This window comes from Pleurodeles waltl, chromosome 6 (assembly GCF_031143425.1).
Source record: "Pleurodeles waltl isolate 20211129_DDA chromosome 6, aPleWal1.hap1.20221129, whole genome shotgun sequence".
Taxonomy (NCBI): Eukaryota; Metazoa; Chordata; class Amphibia; order Caudata; family Salamandridae; genus Pleurodeles; species Pleurodeles waltl.
The window spans coordinates 515,254,367-515,274,670 of record NC_090445.1 but is presented as its reverse complement, the minus strand read 5'-3'; the positions used below and the strand labels follow the sequence as shown (position 1 = coordinate 515,274,670).

Sequence of the window (20,304 nt, the reverse complement as noted above, 5' to 3'; positions counted from 1 at the left end):
GGTCATATTATTGCGCCATGATACTGCAAAGCACTTTAAGGCGTTGTTAGTTTACTAATTAATCGTATGTTAGTTACGGTCCTGTTCGTTCGGGGTCCTGTTTAATATAGGGACAACGTGTGTTAACGAAGGTTATTCTGGATATAGTCGTACGTGTGACTACTGATCCTTTGGCGGGGGCGTCATTTGTTATAGAAGGGTGGAACATGGGTTATATATTCAAGTGGTTGATCCACTGCTCATCACCTGCGTGGTCAGGTGCCATCGCGAGTATATGGTGGGGTTGCATTCCCCTCATGGGGAGGATTCTGGGGAGTGCGTGTGTATGTCGACCTATTTGTTATGCCTCTATGGAGATATAGTGTTCCCGTAAGAAGTAGTGGTACATCTCCGTAATATGTAGTGTTGTGTTGTATTATATCTTATCGTCCCCTGTGGCAGGTGATCATGATGTGCCAGTACTCTGGTAATCATCGGGATGTGTATTATTGCGCGTAGATTATATTACATTCGTTTCCCGGTGCAGCCACTTAAGGGAGAAGTGGAAGGTGGTAGGTTCAGCTGAAAGGGGTCAGTATTACGACTTGTCTGCAGAATCGGGCCTGTTCATGTAGTCTTGTTGTTATTGTGTGGTGTGGTATTGTGTTGTTGGATGTTCTATATTGTAGTAGTGCTGTGAGGGGGTGAATGACAGCTTCTCTTTAGGTGTTGAAACGTGTCCCTACTGAGCAGGGTCCCGATGTATGTGTTTGTATCACCTGTAGGATCTGCAAGATCCGGTTTGTGCGTTTCACGTTATACAATGGCCGTGTATGCAACAGTGTTATAGAGTAAGGCCCCGTGTTATCTTGTAGGACATATACACATAGTGATCATCTAATGTAGTTAAAAGGGTTATCGACGATTGTTAAGTAATCATGGCTACAAACAAAACCCGGGTTTGTACTCATCCTTCCGTGAGTTCTTGCTGTTCAGGTTTCAATGTCTTGTAATCCTCTCACATGCGCCCAGCGAGGGATCGGTGTCTCAGGGGGGTACAGTCGTTGGTTTTAGAGGTGATCTGGATTTGTCCCTTTCTGATAGTTGGGTGTAGGTTGCCACAGCGTGGAGAACCTGACCCCTGTCGTCGTGTAGTCTGGCTAGTCTCTCTGCGTCTCTGCCCCTTTGATTGAGGTCGGTGTCATGGTGGAGCGGGCCTTCTTTCTCTGGGCCCGGGGGTAAGGGTCCTCCCCCTTCGTTTTCTCTCGCGGTATCTTGTGAACAGTCTGGATTGGTAGAGTCCATAGGCTGATGTTGAAAAGAGTCAAGGAAAAGGCTCAGTTCATCTGGATTATAGAAGTCTTTGGATATACGGTTATTGGTGACCCACATTCTGGCGGGGTCGAAGAGGCCGTATTTCATCCCCAGTTGGCGAAGTCGAGGTCTTAAAGCTAGGAAGGCTTTTCTTCGTTCGTTGGTGTCCTTGGAGTAATCAGCCGTTATTCGGATGTCATGCTGGCCTATCCGGAAAGGGCCATGTTTGCGCGCCGTTTGTAATATCTGTCGGGCATGGTTGTGGCGTAATAGACAAGTGATTATCGGTCTGGGTCTTAAAGATGTGTCAGAACGTTTCGGGCCTACTCTGTGTGCTCTTTGGAATTCCAGCGGTGGGTCGAAGTCCAGGGAGGTTAGTTTGGGGAGAACGGAGCCCAGAAAGGTCTGTATGTCTGTGCCTTCTTCATGCTCCGGGATTCCCAGTAGGCGAATGTTATCTCTAATACTCCTGTCCTCTAGGTCTGTGAGTTTGCTCCTAAGGTAAAGGAGGTCTTGGTCTCTGTCTCGGTGAGTCGTCACCTGCGTTTCTAATGAGCCCATGTGGTGTTCCAAGCCTGTCACCCTGGTTTGAAAACCTGCAATGTCTGATCTCATAGATTTGGTTTCCAGGGTCAGTGAAGATAGAGAAGCGTCCATTCCCTCTATTCGGCGGCTGACAGCGGTGATCTCCTGTAGTATCTTTTCCATGGTTATGGATTGTTCCTTGTCAGACATTGCCGTGGATTGCGTTGGGGAGGGTGGTGAGTGGGGTCCTGTTATCGTAGATGTTGGGCGCCTATGATGAAGAGCTTCGGAGAATAATAATTGTCGTGCCGACTTACCCGTGGATTTCTGGTTTGTTTTGCTACCGGGCATCGCCTCGTCCGTCTGCATGTGTTGTCCAGCTGATTCCAGAGTTTTCCTCAGAGTCTAGCGGAAGCAGCGTTACGCAGTCAGCCAGCTCTTGTCTTGTTCTGACTTTATGTTCTTTTTTTTTTTTTTTCCCTTTCTTTTCCCCTCTATTCCCCTCCTCTTTTTTGGGCGGGTGGGGGGGGGTTTGATTCTTAGTTCTCTTCTTCCCCTTTTCTGTTGGCTCTTTCTTCTTCCTTCCTTTTATTTTCCCTTACTCCCCTTCTTCTCTTGTTTCCGTGTCTTTATTCCTTTCTATTATTTACTGTCCTGGTTCACTCCTCCTCTCCTCCTCACCTCGTTCCCCTCGCCGCTCCCCGGCACTGTCTTCCTTTCTCTCCCGGGCCAAATAGAGGATAAATGCTCACCGTCTCCCTCTGGAAATCGGGTGCGAGGGGTTCTGCCTGCGACTCCAGTCGCCGTAATGGTAGGTAGGCCGGCTCCTCTCTCGGCTCGAGAGCGCGGCTCCTCCCCCGCAGTTGGGCCTACCTCAATATTGTGCACCCTAGATCCCCTGGTGCTCCGGAGCGTGTCCCCACTTGAGATCGGAGGTCCTGGGCATTGGACGGCTCCTCCAGGTCTCCCGAGCTGGGTTCCTCCGTCCTTAAGAGAGCTGGTTTTCTGGTCGAAGAGACGCGGCTCCGCCCTCTCTGTAGGCCATTTTTTCCCCCTTTCCCTCCGAGGCGTGCTGCCGTCCGGCAAGGTCTCGGCGGCCGGTTGTTAAGGTTCAGGTCGGAAGCTCGGGGTTGTGGGAAGGTTTCGACGTGCGTTAAGGTGATTTTTCGGCCTCCGCAGGGCCCCCGCCGCCTCCTCGGGACCGCTGCGGCGCGGAGCTCGGGACTTAAGCAGCCATCTTCTTTCGTGGCCCGGCCACGCCCCCAAAATTGCACTTTTAAACACAGTAGAACGCTGTGTAAGCGGACTCAAGGTCGTGTCTTCTTTTGTGCCAATGGATTTCACTTGCTATTATTTGCATACACGACTGAGGATTCTAGTACCAACTAGCCCATCACCTTGAGAGACGTTATGATGATAAAGTGCCTTGCTGGCTTGAAAGACACTCACTACCATGATTGCTAATGGCACAGTAAGGCAGTGGTGTTTTTGAAGTCTCACAACCAAATTGAGTTGTCAAAAGGTTTGGACACCTATCCACAGCTTTCGTAATACCTGACGGAACAACTCTCATTACGTCCGGCTAGAAAACGAATTGCATGTTTTGTACATATCTTTCCCTTCATTTAAGCATTGAAATCTCCCTTCTGCTTCTCCCCCTGCTATGTTCATTGGCTTGTGGTGAATCGTGGTGCCAAGCAAATGTGCCTTCCACTCCATAAGCCAGTGGGGTGAAGTATTGTTGATAAGAGAAGAGGTGCGTGCCTCAGATCTAGCTTGTGTGGAAGAACAAGAACCCATTGGATGCTCTCTCCTGTTTCTCCCGTAAGATCCTGTCATTGCGGGATGAAGTGCTGTATTGGGGCAATGTTGAAACTGCCTCCAGACCTCACACAGAACCTCTGGTGTGCAGCAACTGAACAGCACAGATGTGGGCTGTTAGAAATTGGGTTACTTGTTGACTGGCATGTGAGCCCAGTTCTTCCTACTCCCAGGTAAGAGGATTGCTGGAATCTTGCTTTGCTCTGCTGACCTGCTGCCTGCTGAGTGCCTGCCCTAGTAGCAGCACAGCAGCGCTTCTTCCTGGAAGAGTATCCACAGGTCCAGAAGTGTGCTGAGTTGATGTCAGAGGTCCAGTACCTATACCCAGTTGTGCCTTTAAAGTGGGAAGACTTCAAGGAGATGCGTTTGAAGTGCACAGAGTCCCAGCCCTTCATGTCCTGCCTCCCGACTCACTACAGGGGGTATGCAGCCCTTTGTGTGTGGCCAGGACACAGCCTTTTCAGGTGTAAGTGAGGCTGTGGCCAGAATGGCCCATCAAGACACAGAAGGTCCATTAAGTCACATCTAGCTCCCTTTGTGTGTAGCTTTCCAAGGGGAATACAAAAATCCTAGCTGTCACCCACCCCAGATGTGATCAGAGATCAGCAACTAGGCACCAAATGACTAAGGCAAGAAAGTACCAACTTTCTAAAAGTGGCATTTTCAGAATTGCAATTTAAGATCCAGCTTCACCACAGGTTGTGACTTTAAATTGCAATCCCAGAGACACCAAAATGACAATGTTTATCTCTTCCGGATTATGAATTAGACTGCTAAAATGTTACCCAATGTTACCCTGTGGGGGAAATAGATCTTGCAGTAGTGAAAAACGAATTAGAGAGTTTTTCACTACCAGGACATGTACAACTAAAAGTATATGTTCATTTAAAAAAAAAAAAAAAAAAAAAACACTGCACCCAGCCTGGAGTCTACTCTAGAGGTGACATGTTTTAGAAGGGAAGGTTTGGGCCTTGCAAGAGGCTTATTTTGCCAGGTCGACATAGCAGTTTAAACTACCCACACAGGCTCTGAAATGGCAGGCCTGAAACATGTTGCAGGTGCTGCTAAAGTGGGTGGCACCATCAACCACAGACCCACTAGTATCTTTTAATTTACAGTCCCTGTGCACAGGTAGTGCACTTTACTATAGACTTCTGTGTAAATTAAATATGCCAGTTGGGTAGTTTCCAATGTTACCATGTTTTAGGGAAAGACTACAAGTGCTAGTTAGCAGTGGTAAAGTGAGCAGAATCCTTAAGCCAGCAAAAACAGAAGATCTGAAGGCAAAAAGGTTAGCGGTAACCACTCCAAGGATGCCAGATCTAATGTGCGCCACACACTGCTTACAGTGAGATGGCTGAAAAATTATCATAGTTTAGATGGTGGTACAGATTGAAAGGTTTTGCATGGGTTGTGGGTTGTACTTTTCCAGATTGTCAACTTTAGATGTCGGATGAAATTTCTTCAAAACTACAGCTGCGGAATGGGGATGTTGACTCTCGAGACAGACAACATTCAGTGGTGTAGATATCTCCTGGAAGAGGCATGACAGTTTGAAAGATCTGTTCTACTGGAATAGACTTTATAGCATTTGACTCAGTATTAAAAAAAATTAAAGTAACAGAAATGTATGAAAACATTATGACTAAAATAACTAAAGAAAGCTATCAAATGTGACGTTCTGTATTTGCTAGAGAATAGCAATTACTTGTTGACCTTATTTGGGGGATCATTTGCAACATTGATGGGACTCTTCCTAAAGTACGTTTAGTAACCAGGAAAAGAGGATTATATTGGCCTGTCACACTTCCTCTCAAATCACAAAAACAAGGTGTGGGGTTACGGAAAAAAAAAACGTATAGGGCTTTAATTACACCTATGGTAACATACCTAGTTCGGTCCAACGATTATCCTTATCAGGATGCACAGACGCTTAACCACCGAGGTGGCATGGTTCATTATATGGTCATGCTCTATTTTGGGCGAGGTGTGCAAATCCGAACGGACTACATAAGAAGCTTTTTTTTTTTTTAAAGGAAATCTGTTTTTTTTGTGTTCAATAGTTAAGACCACTTCTTGTAACCCTTCTAGCCATGTTAGGAGCTTGATTTTAGACTTAAAATTACCTATGAATAACCTGTAGAATATGTTGTTATTATTTAATTGTATTCATGGTGAGATGAAAAAGGAATACGGGTTATGGACTGGTGGGACATAATTATCACATAGATCGAGCAAGAGTGGTCGACATGTTTCTTGCCTTGTAGCCCTACTAGGTCATAGGCATACATCAGGATCTATAAAGTGTACCCTAATCTAAATAGTTAGTCGCCTAATCACATAGACACAAGTGGGACTCTCAGTCAGGAGTGCAAGTACGTGCATCAAAATATGTAGGTCAAAGTTCACAGTGGAACTTACTTCTGTTATAATATTTCTTTAAGCCCTATCCTTAGTTGGTCAGGGTCCTATGGGTTGGGGTCCTTCGTGTTATACAAACATCTGGAGACCACCGCGTCTTATACCTGTCACTTGCAGTCCGCTCGCCCTGAACCATGCCACACTTTGTTTTATTGTATTCTTTCTGTAGTGTAGCGCGGGTACGCTGAGAAATACTTTTTTTGTTATGTTCCACTCCAGATGTGAAATAGGCAGACCTTTTTTCTATTTGTTGTATTTATGTAATTTAGGATTCCTAAATTGTGTGCCTTGATTTATGTTACAGATATCAGCCTTCCAAAATCTGCAGCAATATGTTACACAGCAGCGCTGCTGAAAGCCAGGGCCGTTTCTGATAGGTGAGTAACGTGACAAGGTGCATAATCTTCTATATATGAAATCCAGTTTCCCAGGTATAGAATAATGTGTTTCTACTGCCTGCCTCGTAACAATTTGTTGCTCAGCTTGGTGGTATTCTTTATGTTTAGAAGTACGTTTGTTTCATGAGTTGAAATGATGTACCCTTGTGCACCAAAGGGTCTTCTCGCCACCTTCTGCGTTTCAAACATTAGTTCGCAAAGGCTTTGAGACCTAGTACAACATCAACAATATGATGTTCAGTATGTCGAAACATAAACAAAAAACAGAACAAATCCACAATGACGTGGCCATTGCATTTTGGAGGCGCGTAAGCCCTTTTTAGTTTATCATCCGAGATAGTTGAGTAAACAAAACAATTAAAAAAAATTGTGCCCAGAAAGTTTTTTTATTTTTTATTATTTTTTATTTTTTAAAGTTAGAACGGCTGGCTGCAATTTGCTGGTCATCTTTTCTGCCCCCCACTACACAACCTCTCAAAAATGAAACATTAAAAAAAAACAGGCGTGGGTGTTAAAGGAAGAGCGAATGAGGGGTAAGCAATTGGGAGTGGGCAAGGATTGGGGACAAATAGAACATGAGGGAGTGCTACACGGAGAAACACCTAAGTGAGAGAGCACAACTAAGCACACAGGATGAGTATTTGGTGGGGGGAGAGAATCTCATGAGGGCAGTGCTTCATTTGTACAAGAATGAATATCTGTGCCCAGAGCTCTGCTCAAATGCCCGTGACTGGCTCAGTTAAACATCAGCGCACCAGTGCTCAACTTAAATCGATATCATGCCTCTTTAATCCACTAGCAGACTCACCCTGCCCCTTGATCTCACTCTTGCGGCTACTTGCTTTTCTCCTTATGACAGTTTATTCATCTTTTTCTTCCTCATTTCTCCCCCATTTGTGTGTTTCTTTTGCTTGTGGTCAAAGTAAGGTGAGAAAAATAAGCATTGCACAAGGGAGAGAGAGAGCAGGAAACCATATGAACTCTAAGGAACTGCTTAAGCAAAAAGATAAAAAGTAGCTCCCTAAAAGTAGGCAGTGAAGGCATAGAAGTGAGCCAGACAAAGGTGGTAAAGAGGCTATGCTCAAGTGGAAGGCACACACAAGATGGACAAGCTAGTACAAAGAAAGCCATCAAGTAAGAATGAAGGAAATGAGTGACAATGTAGCCAACCAGTGGTAAGGAGTGGGCTTGTACATCCCTGTAAGTTTTTGGTAAGCCCACAATAGCCCTATCTGATAGGTATGACCTAAAAAGCACGTCATGCCCTTAAAGCAAATAAATAAAGTTGTAACATTGTGCAGTTATATGGAAATGCCACCGTTCAGTGTTTATCATCCTCCCTGTGCAGTAAAATAAATGTTGTTACAGGCATACCTGATTTTGTGCTGTATCTTATTGAAATCGTCACACATTTATGCATGATCGCACACACGCGTATCATTATGACTGGATTTCACGATGTGATGACTTGCAGAAAAAACTACTTTAGCTGTGTTTACTACATCCATCTATTCAAGTCCAGGCACTTTGGTTGGCCGAGGTTAATCGTACACAAGCACTGACAAAGCTTAATGTGCTAACACATTGAAATGAAGTGTTAACCGGCTAAAGCCAAACTGAAGCACTGGGTGGCGTGGGTACCTTCAATAAAGTTTTTTTTCTTTCTCTGATTTAGAAAGAAAGGTTCATAATGAAGGGTCCCATGCTACCTGAGCTTTACATCTCGCATAGAAGCAAAATTATGTATGTAATGAAGGAAAGAGGAGTCATCAAGAGAAGACATTCGTTTGTGAGAAATAAGTATTAGCAAAACTGACCGCTCAGCTAAAGTTCTGTGCGTGTCTCGGTGGTGCTAGGAGCTCAGGCATGATGAGACAATAAGTGGGAGGAATAGACGAGGTGGAGCAGGATACAGGGGAAAAAAAATGGGAGAAAAGACAAAGAAGGGAGGGGTGAGAGAATGGGAAGTGGTACTCGGGACCGATCAATAAGGAGCATGCTACGTAAGAAAAGTGGTGAGAGGGTGAGCAGCAAAGCACGGAGCTGGGAGGGAAGAAGCACATAGAGTTCAGCCGGCACCTAGGGAAACCTACCAAACCTGTGCATTTTTTAAAACTAGGGGCCAGATGTAGGAAACGGTTTGCACATCGCAAACAGCGATTTTCGCTGTTTGCGATGTGCAAACTGGACTATGCAATGCACAAAACCCGTTTTGCGATTCAGTAACCTGGTTACTGAATCGCAAAACGGGTTTGCGAGTCGCAATTAGGAAGGGGAGTCCTCTTCCTAATTCGAGTAGCAGTCCAATGCCAGATTTCTTTGTGACCGCGAACGCGGTCGCAAACCAATCGCAGTTCGCACCCATTTAAATAGGTGGTAACCCATTCGCAAAAGGGAAGGGGTCCCCAGTGGACCCCTTCCCCTTTGTGAATGGGACTGCAAAAAAAAATTCAGAGCAGGCAGTGGTCCCATGGACCACTGCTTGCTCTGATAAAATGAAAACAAAAACGTTTCATTTTTCATTGTTGTAATGCACCTCATTTTCCTTTAAGGATAACTGGCTGCATTACAAACAAAAAAAAAAACTGCTTTATTAAAAAGTAGTCACAGACGTGGTGGTCTGCTGTCCGCAGCAGGCCACCATCCCTGTGAATGCCGCCACTCGCAAGGGGGTCGCAAATTGCGACCCACCTCATGAATATTAATGAGGTGGGCCTTTGCGACCCCCTTGCGAGTTACAGATAGTGTCAGGGACACCATCCTACATTCCAATTTGCGACTCGCAAATTGCAAGTCGCTCTGACTCGCAATTTGCAAGTCGTAAATTGGAATCTTCCTACATCTGGCCCTAGATACCTAGGGTAATCCAAGATGGGGTGACTTGTGGGGCTCTCACCAGGTTCTGTTACCCAGAACCCTTTGCAAACCTAAAAATTTGGCCAAAAAACCCACTTTTTCCTCACATTTCGGTGACAGAAATTTCTGGAACCTGAGAGGAGCCACAAATGTCAATCCACCCAGCGTTCCCTCAAGTCTCCCGATAAAAATGATACCTCACTTGTGTGGGTGGTCTAGGTGCCTGCAACAGAAAAAGGCCAAAAATCTGTAGATATTGTGGGGATAGCACAGCGAGTTCATAAGCACATTTTTTTATACATCTTTAGGCTGACTCTGCTTTGGGGACCCACACAAGTGAGGTATCATTTTAGTTGGGAGACTGAGGGGAACGCTGGGTGGTAGGAAATTTGTGCCGGAGCGATGATCCTACAAAGAAGAGTGAGGAAAATATGCTCTTTAAGCAAATTTTGAGATTTGCAAAGGAGTCTGGGTAAGAAAATATTGGGGGATCCAGGCAAGCCACACCTCCCTGGACTCCTTGTGGTGTCTAGTTTTTAAAAATTTCTGGGTTTGGTAGGTTTCCTTAAATGAAGGCCGCATCCGGGACCAAAAACATTGGTGCCTTCCCCGCACCCCCAAAACACAGGTAGTTTTGCAATAGATCATTTTGATGTGTCCACATACTTCGGTGATGTTCCCAACACTAAAATTGTGAAAAGAAACACACTTGGGTTATGTTAAAAAGACCCCTCACCCACCAACCAAGTTGGTGGCATGCTTAATCATCGGGGTCCTACCGAGACACCTACCGTGTCACTGGTGTGCTGTGACACCTAATTACAGCGGAGCAGTTTTTGACGTTTCTACCACACCTACTGGTTCGACTTGGCACGAGGGTGAGTGATGGTTCAGTAGATAAAATTTTATTAACAAGAGATTTCACAAAAATGAAATGCGCTGTTTATAATTGAAAGGCCAAAAAACTGAACCAGTGACTCACAGCTCGTGAGCTGTTAAGCCGCGTCAAGACACCAACCGCTTTACATTCTATTCACACACCTTTCATTCATGACAATCACAAAGACCATTCACGCCGCCAGCCGTGGGCCCAGCACATTACAACACTTGCATCAACAGACAGCGTCATTCAAGGGCCCATCACTTTCATACGCCCACATGCCTGATACAGCAATTACACCAGCTGATAAGAGTGTGTGGACTGGTGTTTGGCTGGCACTGCGAGCCAAGCGCCACCCCAGGCACGCCGCCTTCCAAGCGCCACCCCAGGCACGCCGCCTGCCAAGCGCCACCCCAGGCACGCCGCCTGCCAAGCGCCACCCCAGGCACGCCGCCTGCCAAGCGCCACCCCAGGCACGCCGCCTGCCAAGCGCCACCCCAGGCACACCACCAGCCAAGCGCCACCCCACACACACCTCCAGCCAAGCACCACCCCACACACACCTCCAGCCAAGCACCACCCTACACACACACCGCCAGCCAAGCGCCAGTCCATGCACACTGCCATCACTTTTTTTTTTTTAAACAAAGAAACCACTAATTGTAAATAAGTACAAAACTACAAACACAAACGCTCTGACTACATGACAGTAATGCCAACCGTGAAACTGAACATATGAAAATATAAAACATCAGTTTACGCTAATGGTATTTCCCAGTAATTCTTCTGTGTGGTAGCTCCTGAAACAGCCACCCACATACAGCCCAGGCTTTGAAGGACAATCAGGGCAGTACATACTAGTCTCCTTCCTAATAACTCTTCGAGCATAGACTCTACATCTCTTAGCAGGAAAGGTTTTTTGGGCCGTGGGAGGTATGTGCTCAGCAAAGTGATGATCTTTCAATCCTGCCACATCCTCCACCACTGCTTCTCTAGAAACTTTTGCCTGTTCCAGCACAACAAGGCCCGCTATGATAGACTCCTGAAATTTCACAAATGTCATCCTTGACTCTGGAAAACTATCCTTGAACACAACAAAAGCATTACAACTTGCCAAGTGGAACAGGTTAACTGCTAATTTCTTATACCAAACATAAGCCTTACGAGCAGCAGTGTAAGGTTCCAACCTCTGATCTACTGTATCAACACCACCCATGTGCTGATTGTAGTCTAAAATGCACACAGGGTTGCGCACTTCAGCAACTTGACCCCAAACAACCACAGGTGAAGTACTCCTCATGGATGGTAGTGAGCATGTACACATCCCTCCGGTCTACAGATTTCAGAGCTAGCAGCTCATCATTCCGCAAGACACTGCACTGTCCCTTCTCAAGTTTTTTTTACAGACAAGCTCTCTTGCATAGCCTTTCCGATTAGAGCGGATTGTGCCACAAGCAACAGTGTCCACTCTGAACAACTGAACTCCAGTGTAGAAGTTATCTACAAATAAATGGTGACCTTTTGTTAAACAGTCGTCTACCAAGTTCCCACACAATTTTCTTACTAACTCCAAAAGTGGGCAGACACTCAGGGGGGTCAATACTGGAATCCCTACCAGTGTAGATGGGGAAATTATAAACATATATTGTACTACTTTCAGACAGCATATACCATTTAATTCCATACTGTGCCCTCTTGCTAGGAATGTACTGCCTAAAAACCAAACTACCCTTTAACAGGACCAAAGACTCATCTACAGATATTTCTTTGCCTGGAACATAGATCTCTGAAAACCGATCTACCAAAGGATAAAGGACAGGTCTAATTTCAAAAAGACGGTCAGAATCAGGGTGATCTCGTGGCAAGGCTAAAGCATTATCTATAAAATGCAACATCTGAAGAAGAAGCTCATACCGGTTACGACTCATGATTGCAGGAAATATGGCAGTTGCCATCAAGGGACTAGTAGACCAATATGAAGACAGTGATGGATTCCTTATCAGCCCCATCAAAAAAGTTAAACTCAAGAACTTTTTCATCTCTTCCATATTTGTTCTAGCTCTAAACTGTGGCCTAAGTCTGACAGTGTTGTCCCTCAAATACTTCTCTGCATCCAAATTAGTCTGCTTAACAATCTCTTCGAAAAATATATCGTCCATAAACAACGCAAAGAAGTTGACAGGCAAAAAGTTTTCCGAATTAACTCGAGACCCTGGGAACCCAGTAAACTCAGGCAACTGTGGCTGTTCCATGTTTGGTGCAACCTACGTGTTAGGTCTTCCAGTGGGAATCCCTGCAGCCGCTGGCTGCTGCACCATTGGCACATCAGTGTCCTCCTCTAAAACAGGCACTGAGAGTGACTTCATCATCAGATGATTCCTCTCTGACAGAAAATTAACTTCCAGAATCTTGCACTTCCTACTTTGCCTCAGATGCAGAGTCATTCTCAGTCATGGTCAGAAGACGACTCAAACCAAAAAGCACACCAACAACCTGCTGAGCGGCCATCCTATGGCTAGCCATGATCCTTCCTACAAAAAGTAACTGGACAAATGCACCACCTACAAGCAGCACTGTGTAAGAAAAGTAATAAACAAAGTGTAGCTTTATCACTAAGAGTTATAATCTCAAAAACTATACCACTCACTTGCAGGAAAAAGCTTGACTCACCAGCAGCTACTCTGCACAGCCACAGCAATCACCAATGATATCCCACACAAAAAAAAAAAGAAAAGCAAATTAGACAAAAGATAACACAAATATCATTGTGCATAAATCTAAGGACAATTTCACACACAATCCTGCATTCAGTACACCACCTACAAACATGTCATTCATGCATGGCAACAATACTCCTTTGGAGTAAATATATTTTCTTACCTAAAACATGGAACTACGCAAACCACAGGACAACCACTGCCAAAATCGCAACAAGCCACAGCAAAGGAAGCAAAAGCTTTGAACTAGAACAAAAAGGCTAAATAGAGTCTTATAATCACAAATGCAAATACTTCGTCAGTTGATAAACATCCCGCCACCAACCATTTGTACACTTTCCCTGGTGTCTAGAGTTCTATGCTTGGGGGCAATAATGGCATAGAATATATTGCCACCCCGCACACAAAACACACACACACACACACTCACTCACTCACTCACTCACTCACTCACTCACTCACTCTCTCTCTCTTTCCCTCTCCCCCACCACCCCCCGGCGCTAAGTGGATTCTGCCCCTTAGGGGCAGATGGGCATAAAATAAATAGGCCGCTCTGCCCCCAATAGTGCTTTTTGCCCCTTGGGGGCGACCCTTGCCCAAGGGGCCACCCCCAACACAAAAAAACAGCCACAAAACAATCCCTGGTTTCTAGTGGTGTGTTCCCCTTGGGGGCAGATTGGCCTAAAATTAAAAGACCGATCTGTCCCCAAGGGGGGCAGAAACGGCGATAAATATAATGGCCCACCAAGGGGAGCGACCCTTGCCCAAGGGGTCGCTCCCCCATACTGTAAAAGCACACATACTCGCACACACACACTAATTCCCTGGTGTCTAGTGGGCATTCCTGCTGCCCGATCACAGGAATGCTGTAAGAGACATTGAGGGAAAGGAAAACCCTTTCCCCCGATGCCTCTTTTTGTGCAATTCTCTCCCCCCCCCCCCCCAACAAGAGAGGAAAAACTAATCTGTGCCAGAAGACCCGCTGGAAGCAAATGGCTTCCAGCGCATCTTGCACCCTCTGATGATGCTGATGTCATTGGGGAGTGGGGGAGACGTCGGGGTGGAAGGGGAAGCGATTCCCCTTCCAACCCTGAGCTTGGTGGGGGTAGTGCTTCCCCGAGGGCCGGTACCAGGACATAATGGTTACGTCTGTGGCGCCTCAGTGCTGCAGCCACGGACGTAACCATTATGTCCATGGAGGGGAAGGGGGTTAGAATAATCCTCATATTGTTCATTGCAAGAGCACTATTAGAAATATTAAAAAAAATAGTAGCATTAGGTTAGAGAGATACTCCACGGGGCTGAGCCAAGACATGATTAGCAAAATGTCAAGCGCATGGCTGAAAGAGGCTGGTTGAAAGAGTCGGCGATTGTAAGAATAAGACAGAATGTCCACTGTAAGTATGTTGGAGACAATATTTCTGCTAGTCAGCCCAGCCACCCTCTACTGGCAGTTTCTTATTGATTACCACAAATTCAGTCCTGCCTTCTGCTTCCCACTGACGACAACTGTAATTAAAAGCAGCGCACTACTAGGACCACCACAGAGGTCATTGAGCCCAAGGTACAGGGGATTAGGAGAGACAGAAACAATTGCCCTCCTTTGTATATTAGAACTCCAAGTAAATTCTCTTGTCCAAATCTAATGCTGTAATAAAACAAAGGTCACTGCCAAATAGATCTGGGAAGGACTGCAAGACCAATGGGCTGAGAGCTCTAAAACCCCCAAATAACATCACAAACGTGTCTAGCAACGAATAACGTCCTATCCTTCATCAACATACCTGTCACTCATTTCCACTTAGCAAATACTTTTACCCCATACCTAATCAAAATCCCACTCACTACAATATCTACTGACCTTCGAAAATGCATACTGCACCTCAACCTCATAAATATTGCATTGCTTATAAGTTTACCATGTACACCTAGCATATGCATTATTCTTGAGACATGGCCTCCTTGCAAGCACTCAAATTCTTCATCCCTACAGGATGCAATTTATCATTGACTTCCGGCGCAATTTATCCTTTGTTTTGGCTCTTTCTGACTTGCAGCTTCTGTGAATGTTGCAATATTGTTGCTAGACTGGGAACCATTTTCCAAAACTGTTAATACAGAGATTTGCACAGATAGTCTTGCACATGAATGCATATGTATCTCTACGCATCTGCCTTATAGTGCATGAGTATTCATTCCTCACCAACTGCCATATTTTTGACAGTCCGTGTGTGGACTAAACCCTCATTTTCCTATGCTTGTATTAGTTTTTGCTTTTTCCTCCCATGCCACTCTTGCACACATGCAGTCTCTGAATTGGTTGTGAAAACTGCATCACCTCCATCACAATCAAAAATAAATTGTGTATTATATCGTCGGCATAGGCAGAAAATCTTACTCTGTAATTCTGAACCAAAGAAGCCATTTGGGGTCACAAAAATATTAAAGATTCAGGCACTTCACAAGTAACAGATTGCATAAAACAAGACTGTCTAGGAGCAATATTTCCACGAAAGAGGTGATCATGTTTCTCTCAGCCCAGCTAAGAAGAGTCTGTCCTACTGGTTGGAATGAGAAACCATGTTGAAGACTGCAGGAAAAACCAAAAGAATCAAAGCACCATTACCTTCTCCATCATGCAACATGTGAATGTAATTTGTAACTATTGTTAAGACAGGCTTGGAACCAAGGGTAGAAGCCCGATTGGGTGTCCAAAATCTGATTAAATTTAGCAAATGCGGGGTGTTGAGTGTTGACAAAATCTTACGTAAGCTTAGCTGAAAAACAGAATAAGGATGTAGGCTTATAATTGGCAAGATTATTAATATTGGCTCCAAGCTTCTTTTTTCTGTTATTTTATTTTTTCTTCTCAAGCCGGCCATAGGGTTAGAAGGATTGCAATTTCTTATGAATAGAGATTATGTTTGCAAAGGTTTTCACAGGAAGAAGGTCAACAAGGGAACCCTGTGAGATAGATGAAATCTTGATCAAAAACCTCTTCTTATGAAACTATGGTAAAAGAGGACAGTAAATGTCCTCATTGAGAGCTATGCATGTTGGTCTGAGTCCATGCAACCGAGGTGCTCTGTTCTTTCTGAAGAGCTTGAAAAATACTTATGATTTCAGAATTAAGTATGTCTGATATTTACAACATGTGTCCAGTGAAGGGATGATGGCCGAAATGCTAGCAGCCATAAGAGCTGAGCTACTTAAAGTTTTGCTTATCTCTTTTTGATTGGCTGCTTGCTTTATCCAGTAATCTTAAAAACCTAAATATCCAAGCTGAAGTATTTTTATACCTGTGAGATATAAACAAATGTATCTGACGAAGAAAGTAGTGTGTGCTGCAGGTCTTATTTTTTTTTTTGCACTTGCACGTATCCGTGGTCAATTCTGAAAAGTACAAGTGTACACCTACAAAGTAACTCTTCCTGAGAGGAATAAAACTAATACATTAAGAGAGTTGCAAATCCAAAAGTTCAAATTAGCAGTGCAGACCACATACCCCTCCTGCATGCCTGTTTCTGTGCATCTCATTAAATGGCTGTTTGAGAGTTTCGACCAAGCTGTGCTTAAATAGCGACCTTTGGAGATCAGGCAATTTAACTTTGGTGGAAAGTAGATTTTACTGAAACATTAATTTTTAGTATCTGACCAAGGAAAAATTAGGTTGGGCTCAAGGATCACCAGCATGACACCAGAGAACAGGAGATCCCAACAATAATTATGGCAGAGCAGTAATAAGATGAGAAGACTAAGGGGGTCATTCCGACCCTGGCGGTAAAATCCGCCAGGGCCGGGGACCGCGGATGCACCGCCAACAGGCTGGCGGTGCATCCCTGGGCATTCTGACCGCGGCGGTACAGCTGCGGTCAGAAACGGGAAACCGGCGGTGTACCGCCGGTTTCCCGCTGCCCTGGGGAATCCTCCACGGCGGCGCAGCTTGCTGCGCCGCCATGGGGATTCCGACCCCCTTACCGCCATCCTGTTCCTGGCGGTTTTGGCCACCAGGAACAGGATGGCGGTAAGGGGTGTCGTGGGGCCCCTGGGGGCCCCTGCAGTGCCCATGCCAACGGCATGGGCACTGCAGGGGCCCCCGTAACAGGGCCCCACCAAGATTTTCAATGTCTACCATGCAGACACTGAAAATCGCGACGGGTGCAACTGCACCCGTCGCACCCTTTCCACTCCGCCGGCTCCATTTGGAGCCGGCATCCTCGTGGAAGGGGGTTTCCCGCTGTGCGGGCGGACGGCCTTCTGGCGGTCGCCCGCCCGCCCAGCGGGAAACTCAGAATAACCGCGGCTGTCTTCTGACCGCGCAGCGGTATTCTGGCGGCTCCCGCCGGCCCTGCGGTTACCGCGGCCGGCGGGAGTCAGAATGACCCCCTAAGTCTCTCCATGCATTAAACTTGCTTAAAGTACTAAGTTTACAAGTGTGAGACAAATAACATGTATTAATAAATCTTTTTCAAGAGCCCTTTGTTAAAGAATCAAGAGGGCTTTAATGTTATATTTGGGAGACTACATTTTAAACACCTGACATTCTGCGTTAGAAAAGGAAGGCAGAGAAAGTGGAGTAATATAGATTGCTGTTACAATAACAACTACCGTGCCATTGCCTGTTTGAACTGGCTGCTCTTAGCACAAAATTCGATATTTAGTCTTGGTAGAGCACGCATTGTGTTAAAAACAGGAGAGGACTTTGGTGTGTGGATGCGTCTCCGTTGCCTCCGAAGTAAGTAGAAGTGGTGTAGATGCAAGTGCTGGTTAACTTCTGCTGGTGTGCCTTAAATGTATAGAAATAAATAATTCCGAAGGTAGGTGCCGAGCCTAGGACACATATACTACAAATAAATCTAGTCTGTTGACTCTACGTACAACGTTATGTTTATTTAGATAGAGCATGAGTAACTGTTAAAACAGCGAAATCCAGTAGCTATCGATAAATCCCCAAGACATGTTTTTCGCCTTACAGAGTTGCATTGTTCCATAGTCTTTTCTTTCAATTGATCATTCCTGGCAGCCAATATGTGTTTTACACCTTTGGGGTGCAATAGATGTGGATCTTTTTATTTAAGCTTGTTGACGGTGCTAGCGAAGGTGTATTAATACAAATTATTAACGAGTGTCCATGTATTCTGAATAAGGGGTTTGTGTAGAAAAACTAATAATGTAGAAAAATAATGCACACGTTTGAAAATGTGATTACGAAGAGTGGCCAGCAATGTTCGCAAAGTGTACTTATTAGTAGATTTTTTGTGTGAAATGTTGAATATGTGTTTGACTAATGTAGTAATATGTCATGTTAAAGGTTATACATTATATCCTAGCTTTATTAATTTTAGGACTTAACTTAGCGAATGTTTTGACCTACTTGTCAGGCCTCATGTCAAAGCTGTATTTCTTAATGTTTAATAAATGGCTGTCCTAAAGTGTTAAGCTGTGATTTTTCAATTTGCATTGTTAAAATGTGCTCATAACGGAAGGTTCTCATGAGAACCGACTGCTAGAAGATGCTGTTCTTGCTAATGTAACATTTTGTGTGTAATGCGTGTGAGACTGACTTTCTCAGGAGGAGAACAATGGAAATACTGACTGTAGTGGAAGCTGCAACAATATTGTTACCCGACAAGCCGGATGATGAAGGCATTGCAGGACAACCAATCAACGATATGTAAACTTAGTAATGGTAGAATTCATAGATTTGGAATGTTAGTTTTATTGGACAAAGTTTGAACATGCGATTAACTGACCAATGGGGATTTGGGAAACAGTTTTACAAGTTTCAATATAATGCCACTGCACTGAGAGAAGACAGATTCATTGCTCATTTTCTTGCTGACCGAACGGTCACTATTTTCTTGTGAGTCTTGACAAGAGACGTGCCTAACTTTAATACTTAAAGACTTTGCGTTTTCTGAACTCTGATGCTGAATCTTGATGTCTTGCTGATCGAGTGATGTCCTGAGGACGAAGACTGACTGTGCTTGCTGCTGATCCACATTGAGGTTAGGTATTCTGAATTAGACTGTTGAATATTATGCATATTTGCTTTTCCTTTCTAGGCACCAACAGCACTGTTTTGATAGAGCCATAATTAGATGTTTTTCCAAATTGGTGTTAATAAATTATTTTGCATGAAGCCCAACATGCTGATGCTAATCTGATGTTAGTTAAAGATCCTCACTAATGAAATTGTGCTAATATAGCCTTAGAACCCGCCGTAGCGGGCTCCACCGGCTATTAAAGGCCCGCTCCCCGCGTTAAATGCCCGAGCCGAAGGCGAGGGCATTTAACAAGGGAGAGGGACTTTAATAGCCGGTAGAGCCCGCTACGGCAGGTTCTAAGGCTATTAGAACATTCTGCCACACAGGGCAGAATGTTCTATTAAAAAAAAAAAGTGTTCACGGAGCCCGAGGGGATTAAAATCCACTCGGGCTCCGTGAGGCTTTGTTCACAGCTGTTGCTGTGAACAAAGCGGACATTGGAATGTTGGAGCTGCGGGCTTTTACCGGCCAGTAAAAGCCAGCAGCACTCCATTGTTTTCAATGGAGCCCACAGCATTCCAATGTTCTAATAGTGAATAATGCTTGATGAATTTCTCTGCTGAATTAAAATGTACGTAATCACTCAGACGCAGTTGACTTTGTTATTTTGCACTGTAACCTTAGAATGTGTTGTAGTTCAAGTTTTGATTAGATTAAGTTTCTTCCGCTGCTTTGGACAGCCAGTATTGTTTCAGTATGTGTTTCATTTGATTTTTAGATTGATCTACGTGACCTTAGCATTGTTAATATAGGGAAATAAATATTCTTACTTATCCTGAATGGTGTGGTTATTCATGACTGAAAGGTCATGGTGCATGATAATTACTGATTCCATTGATTATTATTGTTATTCATTGTTGGTGATTACTGATGTGTATTGGTTATTGATTTGTATGTACTGGAGCTATGGTAAGAACATCTTCATTGCGAGTCAAAAGGTTCGTTGACCTATTTGCACCCCCTTGTAAGTTTACTTACTAAGGTCAGACGTGCTAACAACGGTGGTGAATAGTATTAAGTCTCTTACGTAATGTTCAAGATCAGCCTGTGACAGTGTCATGTGAGCCTATTTGGAGGTAAAGTCCCATGTGTTATGCCCTTATTCATGGAAGTCACTATTAGTCTGGTCTAAGCACACCTTTCCAGGACCTGAGCTCACTCTGATGCAGGTTTTAGTGGCACAAATAATATTAATAATATGAAGCTTGGAATACGGAATAAAAATCGTTTAAGTAAAAAAAAAAAAAAATGATTACCATTGAAAGGACCTTAATTTTAGCACATGCTAAAGTGTGCATAGCACGAGTAAAAAGATGCATAAGATTTGTTGGGCTGAAATGGCATAT

At 44.5% G+C, this 20,304-nt stretch overlaps 1 protein-coding gene across 1 annotated transcript in view; it reads left to right on the top strand.

Moving 5' to 3' along the window:
• ST7L (suppression of tumorigenicity 7 like) overlaps positions 1-20,304 on the top strand; it is a 782,219-nt gene that overhangs the window by 196,976 nt on the left and 564,939 nt on the right. Inside the window, exon 10 of the mRNA XM_069238668.1 lies at positions 6,365-6,437. Within this exon, the coding sequence (XP_069094769.1) occupies positions 6,365-6,437 (73 nt within the window). The remainder of the gene's footprint in view (positions 1-6,364; positions 6,438-20,304) is intronic.